Source organism: Heterodontus francisci, chromosome 22 (assembly GCF_036365525.1).
Source record: "Heterodontus francisci isolate sHetFra1 chromosome 22, sHetFra1.hap1, whole genome shotgun sequence".
Lineage (NCBI taxonomy): Eukaryota > Metazoa > Chordata > Chondrichthyes > Heterodontiformes > Heterodontidae > Heterodontus > Heterodontus francisci.
This window is the reverse complement of record NC_090392.1, coordinates 73,541,491-73,567,880: the sequence shown is the minus strand read 5'-3', so window position 1 is coordinate 73,567,880 and position 26,390 is coordinate 73,541,491. Positions and strand designations below refer to the sequence as shown.

Here is a 26,390-nt window from a genome sequence, read left to right as displayed (position 1 = left end):
TCAAGATGCCTCTTAAACGTCGCTATCGTACCTGCTTCCACCACCTCCCCCGGCAGCAAGTTCCAGGCACTCACTACCCTCTGTGTAAAGAACTTGCCTCGCACATCCCCTCTAAACTTTGCCCTCGCACCTTAAACCTATGTCCCCTAGTAACTGACTCTTCCACCCTGGGAAAAAGCTTCTGACTATCCATGCCGCTCATAACTTTGTAAACCTCTATCATGTCACCCTCCACCTCCGTCAAGTTCAAAAAGAATTGGGATAGACTGGCCGAATTCATTTCACGAAGGACACTTGGGGGCATTTGGTAGAGGAAACCCCTTTACATGCGGCTGAAATGAAGTCTAGCTCATGATGATGACTACACCTCCAGTTTGCATCCCTTCTACAATCAGTATCTGGTGCATGTTAAATTTTTATGTAGTTATAAGTTGTAACATTTCTCCTTGTCTTTATTAAAAACAATGGAATAATACAGATCAACAATTTTCAGACAGGACAGCCTTACCTTATAACAATAAACATTGTTGAACATCTACTTTATTGTTTGAGGCCTGGCATATTACAACAGAATTATCACCAATTGATTGCTAATTTAATTTCCCAGCACTTGGCACTACATTATAAGGGAATGCAACCAATACACTTAATAGCAAAGCCCTCATCAAGACACATCATGGCCTTTATGGGTTCCTTTCATAATTTTTGCGTTGCTGGTACCTCCTATATTGTGTCTGAATGGTTACAGCTGCTCTCTCAGGGTTGGATTCTGTGAAACTGTTCTCTTCTTCTGACAAAGAATGTGGCATTCCTACAGAAATAAAATGAAAATATAATTTTTTTTTAATGACTTTCATTAGTCATGCCTTGGGATTGCATTTCAGTTTACATTTTATACAAATGCAAAATGCTGCAAATGCTGGAAATCTGAAAAAAAATAGAAATACTGGAAATATTCAGCAGGTCTGGTAGCACCTGTGGGGAGAGAACTAGAGTTAACGTTTCAGGTCTGTGACCTTTCATCAGAACTGGTAGAAGCTAGGGATTTAGCAGTTTTAAAACAAGTATAGAGGCAGGGAAAGGGGAGCAGGGTGGGAGAGGAAAGGGACCATAAAGAAACGAAACAATTGCCAGAACCTGCAGTCTGAGAAAATGGGAGGAATGGTTATGGTCTGAAAGTGTTGCAATTAATGCTGAGCTCAACAGAAGCTTGAGAAACATCACGCCATTTTAAAAATTAGGCACTTTACAACCTTCCGGCCTCAACTCAGACCAGAACAACTTCAGATCATAACTACTGTTCCTATTTTCTCAGACAGCGGTTGATACTGTTGCCATTTACACCTGCTCTGGACCAATCGTTTGTTTCTTTATTGTCCCATTACGACCTCTTTTTGTCTTGTACCATCATCCGTTTTGTCACTTAATCACTCCTGCCCTCCACCCTTCCCTTTTGCTACGTTCTCTTCTTCCCCCTTTCCTTTTCCCTGGCTCTGTACTTGGCTAAACACTTCGAAATTCTACCAGTTTGGATGAAAGATCATTGACCCAAAACTCTGGTTCTCACCCCACAAATGCTGCCTGGCCTGATGAGTGTTTCCAGCAATTTCTGTTGTTTATTTCAGCATTCATTACATAATTTTTATAAGGTTTTCTCGTTTTGTCCCACTTCCACACTGTCCAGTTTGCTTAGTCACTTCAGCCACGAGGATGGAATGGTTCCACTCTTCAACATCTACACTCATCACTCAGTGCTCCTCATTGATCGTACCAGGAGGAGGCACCATTGAGTGATAACAGGTGGAAAAGCCAACTTCCTTGGCTAGTTTTCTCTCTGACATTTGGAGCCATGATTGACAATCAATTCCCTGACCTCTTGATGCCTGGGCTGACTGAACATAAAAGCCAGCAGAGGACGGAGATTTGAACTCCTTCATTGTGGAGAATTTGATGCAAAACGGCTGTTCTGCATGTTACCCTGGCAATTACTAGGGGGAAGAAAGCACATCTATATTCCATTACAAAACAGACCATTTCCACACAGATATTTGGCAATGTGCTTCTGCTGATCTATTACTACCTTTCTATTTTAGTACACTAATAAATCCCAGTCAATCTTTCCCTCTCTCTTACACTAAACCTCAGTTGGGCACGAGAGACAGCTGTGTGATTAAAAATACCATTTATTCACCAGAGAAAGTGGTTTCGTTCATGTCAGGCCAATTCTACGGATATCGAATAAGTAGAATCTAACATCAGACTCAAGGATGTATTTTTTAAAGTGAGGACTAAAAGCAATAAGAAAAATTTAAACTAGTACTTCCTTTTCAACTAAACATCTCTGCAATTGTACATACTGTCATGAAAGAACTTTTGCTTATAATAACAGGTCTAACTTCAAGCCTTTTCAGCCAAAATTCCACCCCTTGCTCAAATAATGGCACAGTCCTCCCTCCTTTAAATCAACTCTTTGTTCCGGTTTTTATGTTCTCACTCTGACACCAATAAAGATTCATCTTCCCCAACCACATATTACAAACTCAACCAACAGGGTAAAACACCAAATGCAAAGTTTTTCTAGTCACGTTGGTCATTTCAGAGCCCTCACTATAATTCTCTCGTTTATACAACTTCAAAAATTATAACCATGGTTTTTAACAAGAGCTGGTTGGTAATGTCTATAAATCGTGCCGGTAACTAGTGGTTTCAGCTCCTCAAAAATCTTACATGATGGTCCGAAAAAGAAAATCAAATCTCTTTCCAATCAGTAGTTTTATTTGAAAGTTTACAATGGGACAAATTAACCTGAAAGGACTTCAGGAATGGGCATAGTCACGAGGAATTCCATGTTTGACTCAGTTCGGTGTTAATCCAGATTCCACTGTCAGAACCCAATTCCCGGTCACTCCTGTCAGATCTGTGGTTCCCTTCTATGATTGCTATGTTGGAAACTCAGTCTAAGCACATAGTCATGGTATATTTACGTGGATTTAGGGAATGTCACGCATCATTAGTCATTTTGACCAAGAAGTATAAACATTGGACTTTGTTTAAATGCATCACTATGTGGAAAGATTCAGGGTAATTTGGGACTCCCAGTACAGTAAAAATTCTTCTCAGTTCTAAGTCTTTTTTGGTCAGTTTGGCTTCTTAATAAATAAACAAAATCTCAATATGAAAGAGCACACGTGACAACATGCATCAAACCAGGAAATTCCAAAGTCATAGAATTGTAGGGTCATAGAGTCATTTATGGTATAGAAGGAGGCCATTTGGCTCATCGTGTCCATGCCAGTTCTCTGCAGAGCTACTCAGTCAGTCCCACTCCCCCGCTCGATCCCCTTAGTGCTGTAAGTTTATATCCTTCAAATTCCAATTTCCTTTTGAAATCATTGATTGTCTCCACTTCCACCACCCTCGTGGGCATATCATTTCTACTTGCTGCGTTAAAAAGTTCTTCCAAACATTCCCCCGCATCTCTTGCCCAAAACCTGCAATCTGTTACCCCTAGTCCTCAGTCAATGGGAACAGCTTTTCTTGGTCTAACTTATCTAAGTCTGTCATAATCTTGTACACCTCTATCAAATCTCCCCTCAATTTCCTTTGCTCCAGGGAGAACAACTCCGGCTTTTCCAACCTAATCTTGTAACTAAAATCCCTCATCCCTGGAACCATTCTGGTCAATTTCCTCTGCACTCTCTCAAGGAGCCTCATATCCTTCCTAAAGTGTGGTGACCAGAACTGGATGCAATACTCCAGTTGGGGCCTAACCAGAGCTTTAAAAAGGTTCAGCATAACTTCCCTTTTCTGTATTCTATGCCTCTATTTATGAAGCCCAAGATCCCATATGCTTTGCTAACCACTCTCTCAATATGTCCTGCCACCTTCAAAGATCGATGCACCCCCAGGTTCCTCTGTTCCTGCACACTCTTTAGAACTGTGCCATTAAGTCTATATTGCCTCACCCTATCCCTTCTGCTCAAATGCATAACCTCACACTTGTCTGTATTAAATTCCATCTGCCACCTGTCTGCCCATTCTGCTAGCCTATGTCCTGTTGCAGGCTGTTTGCATCTTCTTCACTGTTTGCCACTTCTCCAAGTTTGGTATCATCGGCACAGTTTGAAATTCCACTCTGTATTCCTAGATCCAAGTCATTTATATATAGCAAAAAAAGCAGTGGTCCTAGCACTGACCCTTGGGAAACACCACTGTCTACCACCCTCTAGTCTGAAAACAACCTTTTACCATGACCCGAAACGTTAACTCTGCTTCTCTTTCCACAGATGCTGCCAGACCTGCTGAGTGATTCCAGCATTTCTTGTTTTTGTTTCCGATTTCCAGCATCCGCAGTATTTTGCTTTTATTTTACCATGACTCACTGTTTTCTATCCTTAAGCCAATTGTTTATCCAATTGGACACCGACCCTCATATTACATGAGCCTCAATTTTGTCAACAAGCCTTTTATGTGGTACTTTATCAAACACTTTTTTAAAAATCCATATGGACAACATCCACCACATTCCCTTCATCAACCTTCTCTGTTACTTCATCAAAAAATTCAATTAGATTAATCAAGCATGATCTGCCTTTTGCAAATCTGTGCTGGTTATAATTAATTAACTCAAACCTCTCCAAGTGTCTGTTGATCTTTTTTCCCTGATTATTATTTCTAAAACCTTCACCACCAACTTTCGTTGTGCAGCTTTGCCAGGAGCACAGGCATTGCGAGCGAGGAGTGAACAGCTGGGAAGTCAATTTCATCGGGAGTTTCGGTGGAGCAGGGACTGCTGGGTAAGTAGGAATCTATATATTTGGGCTGTTTCTGAACCCGAGACACTACTCTTGTAGTGTCTCCCACCTGCCCTCCTCCTCTTACCAAAAAAAAAGGACTCGGTTGTGTGTAGGTAAGGTAAGGCTTTTTTTATTTCTCTTCTTGTTTTATCGTGTGATTGGTTAAAAACTTGGGAATTTAGAATAGTGGGAATGGAGGTTAAGGCAGTTGAATGTTCCTCCTGCAGAATGTGGGAGGTAAGGGTCGCCAAGGGTGTCCCTGCTGACTGCATCTGCGGGAAGTGCACCCAGCTCCAGCTCCTCGAGGACCGCGTTCGGGAACTGGAGCTGGAGCTGGAGGAACTTCGGATCATTCGGGAGGTGGAGGGGATTATTGAGAGGAGTTATCGGGAGGCAGTCACACCTCAGGTAAAAGAAGATAGATGGGTTACCGTCAGGGGAAGGAGAGGGAACCAGCAGGCAGTGCAGGGATCCCCTGTGGCCGTTTCCCTCAACAACAGGTATACCGTTTTGGATACTGTTGGGGGAGACGACTTACCAGGGGTAGGCAATGGGATACAGGTCTCTGGCGCAGAGTCTGTCCCTGTTGCTCAGAAGGGAAGGGGTAAGAGGAGCAGAGCATTAGTCATTGGGGACTCCATAGTTAGGGGAACAGATAGGAGGTTTTGTGGGAACGAGAGAGACTCACGGTTGGTGTGTTGCCTCCCAGGTGCCAGGGTACGTGATGTCTCGGATCGTGTTTTTGGGATCCTCAAGGGGGAGGGGGAGCAGCCCCAAGTCGTGGTACACATAGGCACCAACGACATAGGTAGGAAGACAGAAGGGGATTTAAGGCAGAAATTCAGGGAGCTAGGGTGGAAGCTTAGAGTGAGAACAAACAGAGTTGTTATCTCTGGGTTGTTGCCCGTGCCACGTGCTAGCGAAGTGAGGAATAGGGAGAGAGAGGAGTTGAACACGTGGCTGCAGGGATGGTGTAGGAGGGAGGGTTTTGGTTTCCTGGATAATTGGGGCTCTTTCTGGGGTAGGTGGGACCTCTACAAACAGGATGGTCTTCACCTGAACCAGAGGGGTACCAATATCCTGGGGGGGAGATTTGCTAGTGCTCTTCGGGGGGGTTTAAACTAATTCAGCAGGGGGATGGGAACCTAAATTGTAGTTCCAGTGTGCAGGATGTTGAGAGTAGTGAGGTCAGGGATAAGGTTATAAGGACGCAAGAGGGCACTGGCAAGCAAGAGCTTCGTTTAAAATGTGTCTACTTCAACGCCAGGAGCATCCGGAATAAGGTGGGTGAGCTTGCAGCATGGGTTGGTACCTGGGATCTCGATGTTGTGGCCATTTCAGAGACATGGGTAGAGCAGGGGCAGGAATGGATGTTGCAGGTTCCGGGATTTAGATGTTTCAGTAAGAACAGAGAAGAGGGTAAAAGAGGGGGGGGTGTGGCATTGTTAATCAAGGAAAGTATTACAGCGACAGAAAGGACGTTTGAGGACTCGTCTACTGAGGTAGTCTGGGCCGAGGTTAGAAACAGGAGAGGAGAAGTCACCCTGTTGGGAGTTTTCTATAGACCTCCAAATAGTTCCAGAGATGTAGAGGAAAGGATAGCAAAGATGATTCTTGACAGGAGCGAGAGTAACAGGGTAATGGTTATGGGGGACTTTAACTTTCCAAATATTGACTGGAAATACTATAGTTCGAGTACTTTAGATGGGTCTGTTTTTGTCCAGTGTGTGCAGGAGGGTTTTCTGACACAGTATGTAGATAGGCCAACCAGGGGCGATGCCACATTGGATTTGGTACTGGGTAATGAACCCGGCCAGGTGTTAGATTTAGAAGTTGGTGAGCACTTTGGTGATAGTGATCACAATTCGGTTAGGTTTACCTTAGCGATGGGCAGGGACAGGCATATACAGCAGGGCAAGAATTATAGCTGGGGGAAAGGAAATTATGATGCGATTAGGCAAGATTTAGGATGCGTAGGATGGGGAAGGAAACTGCAGGGGATGGGCACAATCGAAATGTGGAGCTTATTCAAGGAGCAGCTACTGTGTGTCCTTGATAAGTATGTACCTGTCAGGCAGGGAGGAAGTTGTCGAGCGAGGGAGCCGTGGTTTACTAAAGAAGTTGAAGAGCTTGTCAAGAGGAAGAAGAAGGCTTATGTTAGGATGAGACGTGAAGGCTCAGTTAGGGCGCTTGAGAGTTACAAGCTAGCCAGGAAGGATCTAAAGGGAGAGATAAGAAGAGCAAGGAGAGGACACGAGAAGTCATTGGCGGATAGGATCAAATAAAACCCTAAGGCTTTCTATAGGTATATCAGGAATAAAAGAATGACTAGAGATAGGTTAGGGCCAATCAAGGATAGTAGTGGGAAGTTGTATGTGGAATCGGAGGAGATAGGGGAAGTGTTAAATGAATATTTTTCGTCAGTATTTACAGTGGAGAAAGAAAATGTTGTCGAGGAGAATACTGAGATACAGACTACTAGGCTAGATGGGATTGAGGTTCACAAGGAGGAGGTGTTAGCAATTTTGGAAAGTGTGAAAATAGATAAGTCCCCTGGGCCAGATGGGATTTATCCTAGGATTCTCTGGGAAGCCAGGGAGGAGATTGCAGAGCCTTTGTCCTTGATTTTTATGTCGTCATTGTCGACAGGAATAGTGCCGGAAGACTGGAGGATAGCAAATGTTGTCCCCTTGTTCAAGAAGGGGAGTAGAGACAGCCCTGGTAATTATAGACCTGTGAGCCTTACTTCGCTTGTGGGTAAAATGTTGGAAAAGGTTATAAGAGATAGGATTTATAATCATCTTGAAAAGAATAAGTTCATTAGAGATAGTCAGCACGGTTTTGTGAAGGGAAGGTCGTGCCTCACAAACCTTATTGAGTTTTTTGACAAGGTGACCAAACAGGTGGATGAGGGTAAAGCCGTGGATGTGGTCTATATGGATTTCAGTAAGGCGTTTGATAAAGTTCCCCACGGTAGGTTATTGCAGAAAATACAGAAGTATGGGATTGAAGGTGAATTAGTGCTTTGGATCAGAAATTGGCTAGCTGAAAGAAGACAGAGGGTGGTGGTTGATGGCAAATGTTCATCCTGGAGTTTAGGTACTAGTGGTGTACCGCAAGGATCTGTTTTGGGGCCACTGCTGTTTGTCATTTTTATAAATGACCTGGATGAGGGTGTAGAAGGGTGGGTTAGTAAATTTGCGGATGACATGAAGGTCGGTGGAGTTGTGGATAGTGCCGAAGGATGTTGTAGGTTACAGAGGGACATAGATAGGCTGCAGAGCTGGGCTGAGAGATGGCAAATGGAGTTTAATGCGGAAAAGTGTGAGGTGATTCACTTCGGAAGGAGTAACAGGATTGCAGAATACTGGGCTAATGGGAAGATTCTTGGTAGTGTAGATGAGCAGAGAGATCTTGGTGTCCAGGTACATAAATCCCTGAAAGTTGCCACCCAGGTTAATAGAGCTGTTAAGAAGGCATATGGTGTGTTAGCTTTTATTAGTAGGGGGATCGAGTTTAGGAGCCACGAGGTCATGCTGCAGCTGTACAGAACTCTGGTGCGGCCGCACGTGGAGTATTGCGTGCAGTTCTGGTCACCGCATTACAGGAAGGATGTGGAAGCTTTGGAACAGGTGCAGAGGAGATTTACTAGGATGTTGCCTGGTATGGAGGGAAGGTCTTACGAGGAAAGGCTGAGGGACTTGAGGTTGTTTTCGTTAGAGAGAAGGAGGAGAAGAGGTGACTTAATAGAGACCTATAAGATAATCAGAGGGTTGGACAGGGTGGATAGTGAGAGCCTTTTTCCTCGGATGGTGATGGCAAACACGAGGGGGCATAGCTTTAAGTTGAGGGGTGATAGATATAGGACAGATGTCAGAGGTAGTTTCTTTACACAGAGAGTAGTAGGGGCGTGGAACGCCCTGCCTGCAGCAGTAGTAGACTCGCCAACTTTAAGGGCATTTAAGTGGTCATTGGATAGACATATGGATGAAAATGGAATAGTGTAGGTCAGATGGTTTCACAGGTCGGCGCAACATTGAGGGCTGAAGGGCCTGTACTGCGCTGTAATGTTCTATGTTCTACCACTGATGTTAAACTAACTGGCCTGTAGTTGCTAAGACTGTCCTTACACCCTTTCTTGAATAATGGTTTAAACATTTCAGCTGGGCCCACAATCTCTTTTGAAACATCAAGATGGTGGTTGCCATTTATTCTATACGGACTTTATGGAATGGTTGTGGTTGATATTGTTAGAAAAAGCTGTAGACTGCAGGAAGATATGAATGGGCTGGTCAGGTGGGCAGAAGGTGGCCAATAGAATTCAATTCCGAGAAGGGTGAGGTAATGCATTTGGGGAGGGCAAACAAAGCAAGGGAATACAAAAAACTGGTAAGTTACTGAGAAGTATAGAGGAACAGAGGGGCGTTGCTGTACATGTCCATAGATCCCTGAAGGTAGCAGGACAGGTGGTTAAGAAGACATACGGGATACTTTCCAAAGCATAGGATATAAGAGCAGGGAGGTAATGCCAGAACTGTATAAAACACTAGTTAGGCCACAGCTAGAGTACTGCATACAGTTCTGGTTACCACATTACAGGAAGGATGTGATTGCAGTAGAGAGGGTACAGAGGAGATTTATGAAGATGCTGTCAGGACTGGAAAATTTTAGCTTTGAGGAAAGATCGGATAAGACGTGGTTGGTTTCTTTGGAACAAAGGAGGCTGAGGGGAGATTTAATTGAGGTGTGTAAAATTATGACGGGCTTAGATAGAGTGGATCGGAAGGATCCATTTCCATTAACTGTGAGGTCAGTACCAGGGGGATAGGTTTAAAGTCATTGGTGGAAGGATTAGAGAGGAGTTAAGAAGATTTTTCTTCACCCAGAGGGTGGTGGAGTCCGGAACCCACTGCCTGAAACGGTGGTAGAGGCAGAAACCCTCACTGCATTTAAAAGGTACTTGTTTATGCACTTGAAGTGCTGTATCTTACCAGGCTATGGACCAAGAGCTGGAAAGTGGATTAGGCTGGATAGCTCTTTTCGGACCAGGACAGACATGATGGGTAGGATGGCCTCCTTCCATGCTGTAAATTTCTATGATTCTGAGAATAATTTCCTCACATAGTGTCGGTAATAGTATGTGGGTAGGGCGAGTGAGAGAGAGGGGAGGGAAGGGTTTCAAGCTGCAGTTTCTGAGCTTATCATGTTTTCTGGGAAGGTATAGTGCAAGGTGGAAGGGAGACAACTTACTCTATCCATTGCCAACTGGATTCCACTACATCGACTGTGAATCAAGATGCAGGAAGAGTTAATGTTCAAACTTTCCAGAACCAACTACATCCTGGATGCCTTTTTTAAGTGTGCAGACTGTTTCGGAGATATTCACTACAACTTTGTGTTGAAGAACTATGGTTTTTTTGTGTCACAGTGGCTGTTCCAAAATCATTCAGCTAAATAGATGTCCTCAGAACAGCAGTTTATAAATGATTACCAAACATTTCTCCTTTGATACTCAATCTGAATGTTTCTTCTTATACCCGCCAGTGCTAATTTTCTAAAATGCGTCGCTTGCCACAATATAAAAAATGTAATATAGGCCCCCAAGGTGGAATTGTGTTTCCAAAACTCATCCTTTTACAATAATGAGCTTCTAATTCTATCATTTAAAATGCCAGGATATCTAGCATTGCCCTGTATAACCATGGATTTGAATTCTTGGGGTGTCTATTACTGCTGTATCACATCAAAAATAATATCCACAATTAATGAACCAGTATCAACTCCATTTCTTGCTTCTAATAGTCAAAACAATCACAATAAATTGATAATTCTAACATTTTATTTTTCAGACTTTTTTAAAGGAGCATTTTTTTTTAAATTGCCGTTGAAGTAAATTGGGAAAAAATGACTTGACATGAGTTAATAGGCCCAGCTGTATGAAGGAACTGGATTAATGGACACAGTTGAAATCGGGTCAAGTGCTGGCTTCATCTCAATTGATGAGATTTCAGCACCCTCGCATGTTCGGGCTCAGTTACTCCCACCAGACACAGCCTTCACAATTCCAAAAGGATTTAAGATTAAACATGAGCCTCCTAGTCTATTCCTGCTCACTCTGCAGACCCTTTTTTATTTCTCTACTTCTATTTAAATCCCTTTTCTAAAAAAGTGTTTATAGACACTTGCTTCAGCAACTAAAAGCCCATGTCAGAGAACACACAGCAGCACAGTGGCGCAGTGGTTAGCACTGTAGCCGCACAGCTCCAGCGACCCGGGTTCTGGCTACTGCCTGCACGGAGTTTGCAAGTTCTCCCTGTGACCGCGTGGGTTTCCGCCGGGTGCTCCGGTTTCCTCCCACAGCCAAAGACTTGCAGGTTGATAGGTAAATTAGCCATTGTAAATTGCCCCTAGTGTAGGTAGGTGGTAGGAGAACTGAGGGAAGGTGGGGATGTGGTAGGGAATATGGGATTAATGTAGGATTAGTATAAATGGGTGGTTGGTGGTCGGCACAGACTCGGTGGGCCGAAGGGCCTGTTTCAGTGCTGTATCTCTCTATGACTCTAACACCACATTCTAACTACTCTCTGTGTAAAGAAGTTTTCCCCTAACCACCCCTTCAATTCTTCTTAAATCTGTGCACTTTTATTAATGCTTTACCAACCAATGGAAGGAAGTTATTACTATTTACCCTATCATAACCCTTCTATCACCCATTAGGCCGGTCATACTGCAACCACCCAGAGACAATGGAAAAAGCCCTAGCTTGTCAAGTCTCTACTTCATGACGTTACCCCTCATCCCTGGTAACTTCCTCGTGAATCTACACTGCAACTTTTCCAATGTGTTTATATTCTTCCTATAACTGGGGGTTCCCAAAACGGCACACAATACTCCAATCGCAACCTAAGATTTTGTATAAATTCAATAAATTACCTTGATCCTTTTGTATTCTATGACTGGAAACAATGCCATTTTTCTTTTCAAAAAAAGATTGCCTGATTCAATCACCTTTAAAGATGCATCTCATCAGTGTAGAAACCTTCAATGAGGAAGTGGGAAATGATTTTTTGATTTTTTTTTTGATTTAGAGATACAGCACTGAAACAGGCCCTTCAGCCCACCGAGTCTGTGCCGACCATTAACCACCCATTTATACTAATCCTACACTAATCCCATATTCCTACCACATCCTCACCTGTCCCTATATTCCCCTACCACCTACCTATACTAGGGGCAATTTATAATGGCCAATTTACCTATCAACCTGCAAGTCTTTTGGCTGTGGGAGGAAACCGGAGCACCCGGAGGAAACCCACGCAGACACAGGGAGAACTTGCAAACTCCACACAGGCAGTACCCAGAATTGAACCCGGGTCGCTGGAGCTGTGAGGCTGCGGTGCTAACCACTGCGCCACTGTGCCAGCCTAATGTAGTGGTCGGCACAGATTGCTCTTACTGCTATCACATTGACTAAATGTCAGATCAGCCATAGGGCTGTAGCTCTGACTGGCTCACTCCGACTCTCCCACATGGCCATTCTAACCTGCAAGAGCTACATCAGGAAAATGGATTCTACCGCTTATAAATCACATCATACTATTGGAATATAGGCCAGTAGTAACCCAGGCAGAAGTCTTTACTAGTTAAAACCAGCCGCTTCACACGCTCAGGCTCAGTAACTCCTTTTGAAGTGACTACCCTGAAAATATTATCTGCACTGCTTTCATCACCTCATTCTAGTGTGTCCATGCTTCTGTGTTGTTATTGGCTGCAGATTTAAGCAATGCCCCAGTTTGAAAATTCTCATCCTTGTTTTCAAATCCCTCCATGGCCTCAGCCCCTCCCTATCTCTGTAACTTCTTCCAGCCCTACAACCCTCCGAGATCTCTGCACTCCTCCAATTCTAGCCTCTTGCACATTTCCGATTTTCATCGCTCCATAATTGGTGGCCGTGCCTTCAGTTACCTGGTCCCTATGCTCTGTAATTCCCTTCCGAAACCTCTCTGTTTCTCCATCTCCCTCTCCACTTTTAAGAAACTCAGTAACACCTTTGACCAAGCTTTTGGCCTAATATCTCCTTGGGCTGGATTTTACTGAGCTCCCAACAACGGGCTCCATGGCTGGGGGGTGGCCAGAAGATTGTTCCAGCAGAGGCCCGCCACGGAGCCCAACAACGATCTTCCCGGTGGTGGCGAGGCTCCGTGGCGGCCACCCTCCCTCGCTGCTGCGTGACGGAACCTGCACCTACATATGTAAATGAATATATTTAAATACACTCACCTTGAATCTTCCGGGCTTGCTGCGATCGTGGGAGCAGCGGCTGCCACTCCCGTGCCCTCACTTCCCCGCCTGGGGAAAGCAGGTGTGACACTGGTTGCGGGAGGGGAGGGCGTTAAGATTTTTTGTGTGCCGGGAGGGTGTGGGATGGAGTCAAATAATCGTAATGAGTGTAGGGGATGATGGGACGGAGTGAACTTTAAACTTTGTACAGTCTGTGGCGAAAGGTCACATTTCAAAGGCAAGTGTTTTGATGGGGGAAAGGGCAAATACTTAATGTATTTGTTATTGAGGGGTGGCAACGGGATGTTACAATTTTATTTGGTACATTTTGCGGGGGATACTTCTTTCAAAATTCAAATTGACCGGCAGGGCTGGCTGCCCTTTAAAAATGGCACCAGCGTCTGCGCACAGGCAGCTGACGCCTTTGCCAGCCTCGGACAGCCGGCCCCCTCCACAAGATTGGTTGGAGGGTAGTGGGCCGACCTGAGTATCTAAATGAGCTGCTGCACAATGGATAGCGGCGGCTCAGTGTCGCACTGTCTGGGTGTGCAGGCCGCCATTTTCCAGGCAGCGGGCTCTTAAATTCCAGCTCCTTATGTGTCTTGGATAAGAATTTTGGTGTCAAATTTAGATTGATAACCCTCCTGTGAAGTGTCTTGGGGCATTTTACTATGTTAAACGTGCTATATAAATACAACTTGTTGTCTGGTGATTATATTTTTGTAATCACTATTAAGTCCTCATAGTATTAAGGGAAAAGAGCATTGAGTGGTTTATACAATGATGAAGGAATCATACTGTGTTTGTGTATACAGTTTGTTTTTGACGAAGCAGCTTAGAGAGGACCAAGAGTCACTATCAAGTTAAGTAACGTTAGAACGAGAATAGATGTTACGAGGTATTTCTTTCCCCAGAGAATAAAGGACCTGTGGAACAGGCTGCCAGCTCATGCAATGAATGCTGATTCTCTGTGTTCCTTTAAGCTGGGGTAGAGATTATCTGATACAAGAGGTTGGTACCATATGACATTAATCAGGCTCAGAGTGGTCTCTGAGACTAGTTTTGCTCACCTATTGGGGTCAGAGAGCAAGTTGTGAAGATTCGTCTCCCTAATTAACCTGGGTTTTATCTGTTTTTGCACCTCTCTCAGGAGGTTACATGACTTCTGGGTGTGATGAGGTGTGTCTGTATTCTGATGCACAACAACAATTTGCATTTATATTGTGCCTTTAACATAGCAAAACACACCAAGGCACTTTACAGGAGTGTGATGGAACAAAATTTGACATTGAGGTTCTTTATGAAGATATTCAAACAGGTGAAGAAAAGCTTGGTCAAAAAGGTAGGTTTTAAGGAGGAGAGTGAGGTAGAGATGCGGAGAGGTTTCGGAAGGGAATTCCAGAAGAAGTCACAATTGTGTGGCACAGGCTGCGTGGGTCATTAGATCTTTTTCTGTACATAATTTCCCTTATCTGCACATTAGAAAAATATTGGGTAAACATCTCTCTCAATGTAGAAAATAAAATAATATTTTGATCTCAGCTCCATCCCAGTGTCTCACTCACTCCTGGCGAATACCTCATTGTAGCATTTCTTCACAGAAGCAGCTGCCAACAGGGGATTGGGGGCTGGACTGTTCTGTTGCTTGTCTACAGACCTGAGCCTCCTCTTTGGATTTGTGCTCCCTTTGTCACCATTTCTTCACCCCCTTCATTCTTCGAAGCTTGCTGCTGGGTTGAAATGACTTTTCAGCCTTTCCAAAGGCTGAGGTTTTTTTTTTGGCGGGGGGTAGGGGGGCCCCTAATTCCAACCTCTCTTGAATTGTTCCCATTCTTTCTAATTTCAATTAGATAAGCGATTTGTTGCACTCAGGTGTGATTCCTGCACAGGTCCAAATCTGCACCTTTTGGCTCATGCGTAATTATGATAGTGAGCTAACCTCGGAAAATTAGGTGGAAAGAGCTCACTTCAGTTCAAGTGAGCTTTGCACCAGTCTCTAATCAATCATGAGGACCATATCAGAAAATCTACCTTGCTTTCTCTTTCTGACTGAGTACTCCCTCTACTGGCCTATATTTACATTATTAATGAATAATTATAACCCCTAATACTACAGCTTCATGCGTGCTACTGTCTCATTTTTATCTTCTCTTAATAGAGAGATAGATTGTCAATTATACAGGTCTTCCCCAGCCAGTGATGAACCGAGGTGATGCTTGGTGTATGTGTCTCCAACTATATCTGAAGTGGATTTACCCACTCATCTGCAGGACACATGGTTATACAGCCCAGAAATGCTCAATTTCACAAGCAGTTTCTTAATGATTCTCAGCTTGAGTGCAAAGGTATTGCCGGGTAAGTTTTACTTACGTTGCCTGGTGGGAAACTGACGCAATCCCATTGACCACCATCGACTGGACGTCTAATTTTATTCCATTTTTTTCAATGCAATGGGATATGTAAAATGGATGGTCGATCCAATTGTGCCAGTTTCTCACCAGGAGGGTTAGTTAACCTAAATGTGAACTTGTTCTTTATCCATACCTTTGAGTCCAACAGCCGACCAGAACTTCCAAAGGGTTTGGGCTGGCAGCAGCTCTCTCCAACTCCCGAATTCTCCTGCCTGAACAGTCATGTTGGCGTTAAGGGACTAACCTCAACATCACAAGCAGATGCTTGGAGCTCAAATTCTGAGTGCCCACCAAATGGAAATTCGAAACCTACCTTTTGCTCTATTACCCTTCGAGGAGTTAACACTGCTTCTTCGCGAACCTCCATCCTTCTGAAAGGAAGAGTTTGAATAAGTGAAGCGTTCCTTCATTGTGACTCTCACTGATATAACAAGCTGTACCTTCATTAATTGAGAATCAATTTGAACCCATTTCCGGAACACACTTCTCATTATAACATGTTGACCTGGACTTTGTGTTAGCAATGACAGTGAAACTGTCAGCGTTGCCATTATTACTCCTCTGAAACTGACAGCGACTCCTGGAGTGCGACTCCTACAAGCACAGTTAAACGTGGAAATCCAGAAGTTGTCAGTGATTCTACGCTTCCTCATAGGGTGGGCAGTTGAAATCTCCCCAGACTGCAATCAATTAGAAGTCACTGAACTGACGAGAACTTGCCCTTTTTCACTTCTAGTCTCGCTGTAAAAACGCACCATATTTGCTCAACAATTTGAGCATCAAAGAAAGCAAATACTGGAAATATACTGCAGGTCTGTCATCTTCAGTGGAGAAAAGAAATACATTAATGCGTCAGGCTACATAAACCTTTGGATAGCACCACAATCTGAAAGATTAGCTATTGGTTTGATCAGTGTTATAAATGATAATTGTTAGCATTCAATAGTGCCCACTCTTTCAGTATTTCAGCCATGTCTCAGTTAGTAGCCCTCTGACTCATAAGGTTTCAGCTTCAGGACCCACTCCACGACTTGAGCACAAAAGTCAAGGGCTGACACATAAGAGTGTCAGAGGTGCTGATTTTCATATGTGATGTCAAACTGAGGTTCTATCCACCCTCCCAGGTGGCTATAAATGATCCCATGGCATTATTTTGAAGAAAAGCAGTGGAGTTGTCCTGGTTAATATATATCCCTCGATCAACATTGCAAAAAGTATCTAGATTATCTAATAAATATAACATTGCTTTTGTGGGAGCTAGCTGTGTGCAAGTTGGCTGCTGTGTTTCCCACATTACAATAGTGACTACGCTCAAAAACGTACTTCATTGGCATTAAAGGACTTTGAGATGTTAGTTGGTTGTGAAAAGTGCAACGTAAATGCAAAACTTTCCATTTTTTTTAAAGGCATAAGCCTGTACCAAATTCTTAATAATCTTGGCTGTCGTCTATCTGGGTGGCCCTGAAACATACTTTGGATATTGTGTCACATTTGCTATTCAGTAAAGTAGGACCATTGTGCAATTTAGGAAGCTCTCCCTCTCTAGCCCTCATTCCCAAAATTCATCACCAAACTCCAACTTTAATCTGAAACACATTGCTTCAAAACTTCACAACCAGAATGGTCTTCAGTCTCAAGGCAAAGACAGATGAGGAAGGCCATCTGGCCCATTTTAACTAATCTAGCCAGGGAAAAAGCAAACTGACAGCCTCCCCCATCACATCATATCACTACATTGTGAATAAATCTAAGGTTTCCATTCCAAAGACCATATCTGAAGAACACTTCCGAATGTTAACCAATTTGCATGAAGAAATTCTTCTTGCCATCAACTGATCTTTCTTTAGATTTAACCTATGTCACTATTGCTGGATCAAAATCCTGTAGCTCCCGACTTAACAGCACTGTGGGAGTACCTTCATCACACAGACTGCAGTGGTTCACGAAGGCGGCTCCCCACTGCCTTCTCCAGGGCAATTTGGGGTGGGCAATAAATGCTGGCCTCACCAGTGATGCCCACATCTTGTGAATTAATAAATAGAAACATTTATTTTTTAAATCCACTTTTTATAATTAAATTGTCTTGGCTTATCATGGAGTGGGACTACAAATTGACCCAATCTATAGCAATAACTGACATACCTCTATAAGGAACCTCTCACTCACCTTGTTTGGAAGTTAAATAGCCTTTTATTCAGGAAAAAAAAACGTTGTTTGGAAAGCATTCATTAATCCCCGCAAAGGTTACTTTGAGGCTAAAAAGGGTTTGGTCTCCAAATATAAATAATGTTGGTGACTTTTGCCTCTCAGAAAGAGGTTTGCTCTCTCTTAGAACTGACAGTCTAAATATCTAATTAGGGCCTGACAAGCTTTGCCTTGGCGACATCCTGTAGAGGCCAGCAGATTCCTTCCTTCATTTCCCCTCAGATCTGCTGTTTTCCCCTGATGCAGGAAGGTCACATTTTTTCTGCTGGAGATGCACAGATGGAAACCACAGCAGGGATTAAGGAATTATAAAAGTGTCAGTGCTGACTGGAAACTGCATCAGTCAAACAACAAGAGCAAGCTGCACACTGGGGCCTTTCTCAGTTGTTTATAAGCCAGGGAGAAGCATCTTCTTTATAATGGTGCTGTTTTCTTCATTGCTGGCGATCGCAATGTTGGAATATTGTCAAGCCAGCTTCCTTGTCCAGTATGTTTTCCCCTCAGTGTATCCAAAATGGATCATCCTGTCTAGTGGGAGGTTTATCCAACAGCGGGTTGGGATGGTGGGCTGGATCATGACAGGGAGAAGAGTTTTACAGAAGAGAAACATATTTTTCATTTCCTACAGCACAAAACATTCCTTCTCCTCTTTCGTTCCATCTTTATCGTTTAAAAATGAAACACACAAATGCCTCCATTTCACTCATTTTTTTCAAGGGTTTTTCTAAAGGGGCAGGTCTTAAAATGGCACAAATGCATTTGGAAGGAAGAGGGGAGAGTTTAATTGTTGAAAGCAATGATATATGTGTGACAATGCAACATATTCCCTCATATTGCATGTTTGACCAATCAAAAGATCTGCGGGCCACTTTTATCTTGAAGATTGCACGTTTTATCTATAATAATAATACGCTGATTTTGTCTCTCCACACTTCTCTGATTGGTCGGTGGGATCAGTTGGTGGGCGGTGTCCGCCTGCGCCCGTGGGATGACAATTGGTTAATTAGATATATTTAAATACGATTGTAGCATTCAGGTACTGAGTGTACCTAGTTGAACAATTAATGTAAGGTGCTTTGGGACATTTGAAAGACCACTGCAGCTGTCAATGGTTGGTGTGTCGTTGTCCCAATGCAAAGATGGATTCTCTGTGTGCGGGTGTGTGTGAAGTGGTGCAGGTTCTCACTGTCAGTTATAAAGGTTGGTTGTTGTTTCTAAAGCTGGGGCAGCAATCAGTTAGAGATGTCAGGATTCATTCTTTCCTCTCAGCTCCCTCCAGTGGTGTAAACGTATGGTATCCTTTTATGCTGGGCTGTGTGACGCGAGGCCCACAGATAGCAGGGCCTCCGAGTCCTTCCTGTCATCTATCATAGAGGTCTTAGATGACAACATGAGGGAGTGACTGGACAAGCCGCTAACCCTGGATGAGCTGACAAAGGCCATCAAGTCCTTCGAGACAAGTAAAACTCCCGGAAGCGATGGCTTACCGGTCGAGTTGTATTCGGCCCTATGGGACTGGGTCGGCCCGGACCTGCTGGAAGTATACGAGAGTATGCTCCTGGCCGGCAGCATGTCAGAATCCATGAGGAAAGGCATCATCACCCTCATCTACAAGCGGAAGGGGGAGAGGGCAGTAATCAGAAATTGACAGCCCATCTCACTGCTTAATGTTGACTACAAGATTCTGTCCAAAGTCATAGCCACTTGAGTCAAGTCTGCTCTGGAGTTGGTGATTCACCCTGACCAGACCTGCACTGTACCCGGCAGGAAGATCTCTGATAGTCTTGCGTTACTCAGGGATACGATCGCCTATGTATGGGACAGGAGGGTGGACACCTGCCTCATCAGCTTGGACCAGGAGAAGGCTTTTGACAGGATATCGCACACCTACATGATGGATGTGCTCTCAAAAATGGAGTTCGGGGAGGGAATCTGCAATTGGATCAAACTGCTATACACAAACATCAGTAGCACAGTCTCAATCAAATGTGGGAATCAGAAAGTTTCCCGATCCAATCTGGAGTCAGACAGGGCTATCCTCTCTTCCCTGTCTTGTTTGTTTGTTGTATTGAACCCTTTGCTGAGTCTATTAGAAAGGATGTGAGCATAAGAGGGGTGACAATCCCAGGCAGTGGAGGCACTCAGGTTAAAACCTCCCTGTACATGGATGGCGTCACCGTTTTCTGCTCGGATCCGCTGTCTGTGCGCAGACTGATGAGCACCTACGACCAGTTCGAACTGGCCTTGCGAGCCAAAGTTAACCACTGCAAGAGCGAGGCCATGTTCTTTGGGAACTGGGCTGACCGATCCTTTGTCCCCTTCACCGTCAGGTCAGACTACCTGAAGGTGCTGGGATATGGTTCGGAAGGGCTGGGGCGTGCACCAAAACCTGGAAGGAGCGATTAGTCAGGATACACCATAAGCTGAGCATGTGGGGGCAGCGATCTCTCTCCATTGTGGGTAAGAACCTGGTCATCAGGTGCGAGGCGCTCACGTTGTTGCTGTACGTGGCGCAGGTCTGGCCCATATCCCACTCCTGTGCCGTGGCCGTCATCCGAGCCATTTTCCGCTTCATATGGGGATCCAAAATGGACCAGGACCGGAGGGACACAATGTTCAAACCTCTGGATAAAGGCGGGAAAAATGTACCCAACGTCGCCCTCATCCTGATGACCACCTTCGTGTGCTGCTGCATCAAGCAGTGTGTAGGTCCCCAGTACACAAACACCGTGTCACTACGTGCTGAGGTTCTATCTGTTCCCGGTGTTGCGAAGGATGGGCCTGGTCACATTGCCGCGGAACGCTCCATCCAGTTGGACTGTGCCGTACCACCTATCCTTCATGGAAAAGTTTCTGCGGAAAAACACCTTTGAGCACCAATCCATCACGTAGTGGTCTACACGGAATGTCCTCAAGGCCCTACGGGAAAAGGAGATGGTGGATCCTGTTGGATGGTTCCCCGAGCAGACTGCCAAAGTCATTTGGCGGAATGCCTCATCACTAGAACTTTCAAACAAGCACCGAGATGTAGCTTGGCTGGTGGTGAGAAGGGCCCTCCCCGTCAGGTCCTTCCTGCACGCCCGGAGTCTCACACCCTCTGCACAATGCCCCCGCGGTGGCTGTGGTGGGGAAGAGACGGTTGCCCACCTCCTTCTGGAATGTGTCTTTGCAAAGCAGGTGTGGAAATAGATGCAGTGGTTTTTGTCGAGGTTCATCCCAAGCAGCTCTGTAACACAAGAGTCTGTGCTCTACGGGCTGTTCCCAGGGACGCACACCGAGACAAACATCAACTGCTGCTGGAAGACGATTAATTCGGTGAATGTTGCAGACTGGCACATTCCAAGGTCCAGGACTACGTGCTGAGGGACGCACTAAAGCTTGGGGCAGCCACAGAAAAGGCTGATTGGGGAAAGACCACTGTGCAAGGTCCCCCCAGCAAGGTGAACTGAGGGGCTGGATCCATGGAAAACCCCTCGGGCTGTATCCATAAAATATTTGTTTGCTGCAAAAAGTACATGGCAGGTAAAATGAAATGTAAAGGTTGTGAGGCAATTCACTCCTGTATTGAAGGAAACTGATCTCCTTTGCACTCTTTGTATTGTTGACTTGGTGCTGTTTTGAACTGTTTTGTAATGTATTTTTTTTTACAGATTTTTAGGAATAAAGTATATTTTGGAAATTTAAAAAAAGTGTTAACGTATGGTAGTGGGAGATGAGTAGGTGCAAGCCTTACCTAGAATCACCTCAGCAATGACTGCTGCCTCTGTTAGCAGCCCCATACCAGCTGCGGTCAGCAGTCAGGACTACGGCGGGATGGACCCAGGAAGGTACCACCTCTTCACCCCCACCCCCCCCCCCACCGGCCCCTACCCCCTGCGTTAAAGAGTGGATGAGATCCTGTTCCACTTTGTGGGTCAGCACTGCTTTGTGTTTAGTTCGGGGCTAACCGATCCTATTGAATTTAAACAAGATGATTTTCAAAATGTCAGCCCCAGGAGCTGCTGTTTGCGAGGGGGTGGGTGTAGGGGGGTTTGTTAGGGCCAATATGGAAATGTGGTGGGATGCAGATGGTATGGGAGGGATGGCATAGGAAGAATGGAATGGCATGGGATAGGGATGGGATGGGATGGGAGGGAGGGAGGGGACGGCATGGGAGGTGTGGATGGGACGATGGAATTGTTTAAGTATACTAATTTTGCGGTAGATATTTTGCGGCTCTCTGCCAATATATCAATATATCTTTAATTGTACATCACTGGTTCAATGCCACCATTGCCCATTGCAGCAACAGTTTATACTTAATCACACAACTCAGGAACAGGACATGTCTACTGTGTGATGACCAATGTGATTCCAAGGCTTCAATTCATGTGAATCATGGACTTTCAAGGGTTATTTTCACTTCTGGCTGTGAGGGTGCGAATAGAAAAGAAACTCCCATGGATGTCAGTATGGATTAGAACACCATCCTTTAAATGAGATTTTGGGGCAGGAGTTTTTGCCTCCAATGGCCAAAGGTCCTAAATAATACTGTCAGGCAGCCTCCAAATTAGCCTACAGGACACTGCTAACATCCAATCCTGGTACAAATTGGCCGGTTTGACTATGACGCACATCCAACTGCACATGAACCTCAGCCATGAAACAAATCAGCCTCAGACATACCATAACGGAGATCTGATTGGCAGTGGCCATGAGTCCCTGGTGTAAAGCGTGGTAATCGATCGTCATTGCAAGGCAACAGGTCATTGTACAGCCTTTAACAAAATAATGGAGAGGCCTGGTGAGTTGCTGTCTGAGGATTCAGGGGTTGCAGGGGAACGTTCTGATTGGGTGAACGGTAGTTTTAGAGCTTCGGACTAATGGAGAAGGTCAAAGATTGCTTTGGAACAACTGAATCTTGCTGATGTTTGCAACTTTAGTGTTCTAACCAATGATGAGGTCAATTTCTAATCCCATAGCCACTCCATCACAAAGATAACCTACTACCACCTCCATAACAGCATCTGCCTCCACTCTTGCCTCGGCCAATCTACTGCCAAAACCCTCATCTAGACTCATCTATTCCAATGCTCATTTACAACCACCCCCTCATGCCCCATCTCTCATATCCACTGCTTTTGTGATTCTGGCATTTACTGTATCCCACCGTAATGCCGTCCATTATAGGCTCCAATCTTGGCTGTGCGTTCAGCCACCTAGGCCCTAAGCTCTGAAACTCCATTAAAGCCTCTCCACCTCCCTTCTTTTTCTTTCAGATCCTTCTTAAATCCACTTGTTTGATCACCCCTTCCTAATCGCTCCTTCTTTTCCTCAGCACCTATTTATTTCTGATTCTGTAAAGCTCCTTGTGCTGGTTTTCTCTGTTAAGGCTGTTATCTATGTCTACTTGCATTTATATAGCACCTTTAATGTAGTATCAGCCCAAAGTGAATCTCCAGTTTTCCCTTCCTGAGGGGTGTGTGTTGGTTCTGCTCTGGGACTTACCCAAAGGCATGGGTGCACTTAAGCAATTTGCGAAAGAATTTAGACTCTCAGCTGAAATCTGTTCAGTGCACAATAATTGAACTGTCTGGTAGAATCGAGACAGGCGGAGACAGTGGTGTAGTGGCAATGTTGCTGGGCTAGTAATCCCGAGGCCCAGGCTAATGCCCTGGGGTCATGGGTTCAAATCTCACCATGGCAGCTGGTGGAATTTCAATTCAATTAAGAAAATTCTGGAATTGAAAGCTAATTACAGCAATGGTACCATGAAACTATAATTGTTGTAAAAAAAAACCCATCTGTTTCACTAATATCCTTTAGGATATTAGCACTCTCCTGTTCTTACCTGGCCTACATGTGACTCCAAACCCACAGAAATGTGGTTGACACTTAACAGCCCTCTGAAATGGCCTAGCAAAGTCACTCAATTGTCAAGGACAATTAGAGATGGGCAACAAATGCTTGCCTTATCAGTGATGCCCACCTTCCATGAAAGAATTAAAAAATTACAGTTATTATGATTTACGTATCAAACTATACATGGTAGGAAGGTGTCACAGCAGTCAATGTCCATCCCCTACTAAATGGAAAAAGTGGTTCGAGTTTTACCTCATCAACCCGACTGGATCTGCGATTCCGGCTGACATTCTGTACCTGCCAGGGCAGCGGCTGATACACCCGATAGCGGAGAGGCTCCTCCCGGAACAGCTCAGTCCCAAACTTCGAGACGGCATGCGACAAAAATTAGGGAGCGTCAAAGAGTGAAATAGAAAACAATAAGAATAGTATGAGAAGAGAAATATAAAAGGCAGGGTTAATAACCTCCTTGCTACAACGATAATATTGGTTATAAAAACAAAAGTGCGAAAAATACTCAGCAGGTCTGGCCGCATCTGTGGAGACAGAAGCAGAGTTAATGTTTTAGGTCTGTTACCTTTCATCAGAACTGGCAAAGGTTAGAAAAGAATTTATTTTTTTTATTTAGAGATTCAGCACTGAAACAGGCCCTTCGGCCCACCGTGTCTGTGCCGACCATCAACCACCCATCTATACTAATCCTACACCAATCCCATATTCCTACCACATCCCCACCTGTCCCTCTCTTCCCCTACCTATACTAGGGGCAATTTATAATGGCCAATTTACCTATCAACCGGCAAGTCTTTTGGTAGTGGGAGGAAACCAGAGTACCCAGGGAAAACCCACGCAGACACAGGGAGAACTTGCAAACTCCACACAGGCAGTACCCAGAATTGATCCCGGGTCGCTGGAGCTATGAGGCTGCGGTGCTAACCACTGCGCCACTATGCCGCCCAATTAGGTTTTAAGCAAGTGAAAGGGGGGCAGGTGGCGGTTTGGTGGGGAAGAGGACAAAATGGGAAGGTGTGTGATAGGGCAGAGGGCAGGAGAGATTAAATAACAAAGCTGTTATGGGACAAAGGCAAAGAGTGTGTTCATGCTTGTGATGAAAGACAAAGCATTAGTCCAGAGAGAGCGTTGATGCCAGAATAATGATCAACTCTGTCCACATGAAAAAACAGGCACATGGTAACAAAATAAAGTAAGAAAAAAAGAAAAATATAAAAAAAAGGCCAGTCATGCTCTGAAATTGTTGAACTCAAGGTTGAGTTCACAAGGCTGTAGAGTGCTTAATCAAAAGATCAGGTGCTGCTCCTTGAGCTTGCTTGATGTTCGGTGGAACAGTGCAGCAGGCCAAGGACAGAAATGTGGGCATGAGAGCAGGGGGTAGTGTTGAAATGGCAAGCAAATATTGGTTTATCTGCCAACTAGACTCTCAATTAAGCCCCGTTATTCCGGCCCCTGTGAATGTGCAGATGGGTAATTGTCAAGCAAATCTCATAACCACTTAATTTTCCAATTTCCCAGTATCCAATGCACACGCAGACAAACACAAGGTCAATGACAAAATCTGACACTCGGATTGCTTTGAGTGTTGTTGATGCTGTATAAACATATACGAATTTTAAATAACCTATTTGTTTGTCTGTTTGCAGGATTGCTTTATTCCCAACAATGATGAATAAGTACCAAGCATGCCAGTCAACCACTGTTGACACATTATCCAGTGAATCAGTGGCTGAAACCAGAATTTATCCATACAATGATTTCATGAGAATGTGCAGGAGAGAGGAGAGAAAACCAGGAGAGGGGGAAAAACACAGACAATCACAACGAGAAAAGCAAGAAAAAGGATGAGACTAAAAGAAAAAGGTAGAGACAGGCAGGAAACAATAGCCAGAGAATCTTTCTTTGGCCTCCTTATCTTGAGAGACAATGGGTAAGCGCCTGGAGGTGGTCAGTGGTGTGTGGAGCAGCGCCTGGAGTGGCTTTAAAGGCCAATTCTAGAATGACAGGCTCTTCCACAGGTGCTGCAGAAAAATTTGTTTGTCGGGGCTGTTACACAGTTGGCTCTCCCCTTGTGCTTTTGTCTTTTTTCCTGCCAACTGCTAAGTCTCTTCAACGCGCCACACTTTAGCCCCGCCTTTATGGCTGCCCGCCAGCTCTGGCGAACGCTGGCAACTGACTCCCACGACTTGTGATCAATGTCACAGGACTTCATGTCGCGTTTGCAGACGTCTTTAAAGCAGAGACATGGACGGCCGGTGAGTCTGATACCAGTGGCGAGCTCGCTGTACAATGTGTCTTTGGGGATCCTGCAATCTTCCATGTGGCTCACATGGCCAAGCCATCTCAAGCGCCGCTGACTCAGTAGTGTGTATAAGCTGGGGATGTTGGCCGGAGAATAAATGAGGTGAAAAGAGACAAAGTGAGAAAGCAAGAGACATGGAGACATGGAGGAGAAAAGTGGGAGAGCAAGGAAGAGAGAGAAAATACAGACACAGAAATGTGAGAGAATGAGAGAAACAGACACACATCCTCTTTGCGCACACACACACACACACACACTGTACAAGCTTCAATTTTGCTCTCTTATTGTCACAAAATGCCATATTTCAAGTGTGTGAACTCCGAGAAATTTCCATATCTCTAACAAGACATCTTCATGAGGGTTTTCCAGAAAACACAGGTCCATAGACAGCACCTTCCAAACCTGCAACCCCCTACCACCTAGAAGGACAAGGGCAGCAGATGCATGGGAACACCACCACCTGCAAGTTCCCCTCCTGACTTGGAACTATATCACTGTTCCTTCACTGTCACTGGGTCAAAATCCTGGAACTCCCTTCCTAAC

The 26,390-nt window shown here is 44.6% G+C and overlaps 1 protein-coding gene across 1 annotated transcript; it reads right to left on the bottom strand.

Annotated features, from left to right (window-relative positions):
* Nucleotides 1-497: 497 nt before the first annotated feature.
* Nucleotides 498-24,117, bottom strand: LOC137381569 (uncharacterized). The gene is made up of 4 exons (XM_068054261.1): nt 24,010-24,117; nt 23,786-23,896; nt 15,801-15,858; nt 498-811 (listed from the first exon to the last, which is right to left on the bottom strand). Exons 1-4 carry the CDS (start codon nt 24,115-24,117, stop codon nt 684-686), a joined length of 405 nt encoding a protein of 134 aa, XP_067910362.1. The 3' UTR covers nt 498-683.
* Between the last annotated feature and the right edge of the window lie 2,273 nt (nt 24,118-26,390).

Excerpts from the sequence above, each read along its gene's own strand:
- LOC137381569 (XM_068054261.1), bottom strand. The coding sequence starts at position 24,117 with ATGAAAGGTAACAGACCTAAAACATTAACTCTGCTTCTGTCTCCACAG. Across the intron at positions 15,859-23,785 it reads GATCCAGTCGGGTTGATGAG|AAGGATGGAGGTTCGCGAAG; the intron begins GTAAAACTCGAA and ends TCTTCCTTTCAG. Across the intron at positions 812-15,800 it reads GAAGGGTAATAGAGCAAAAG|GAATGCCACATTCTTTGTCA; the intron begins GTAGGTTTCGAA and ends TTATTTCTGTAG.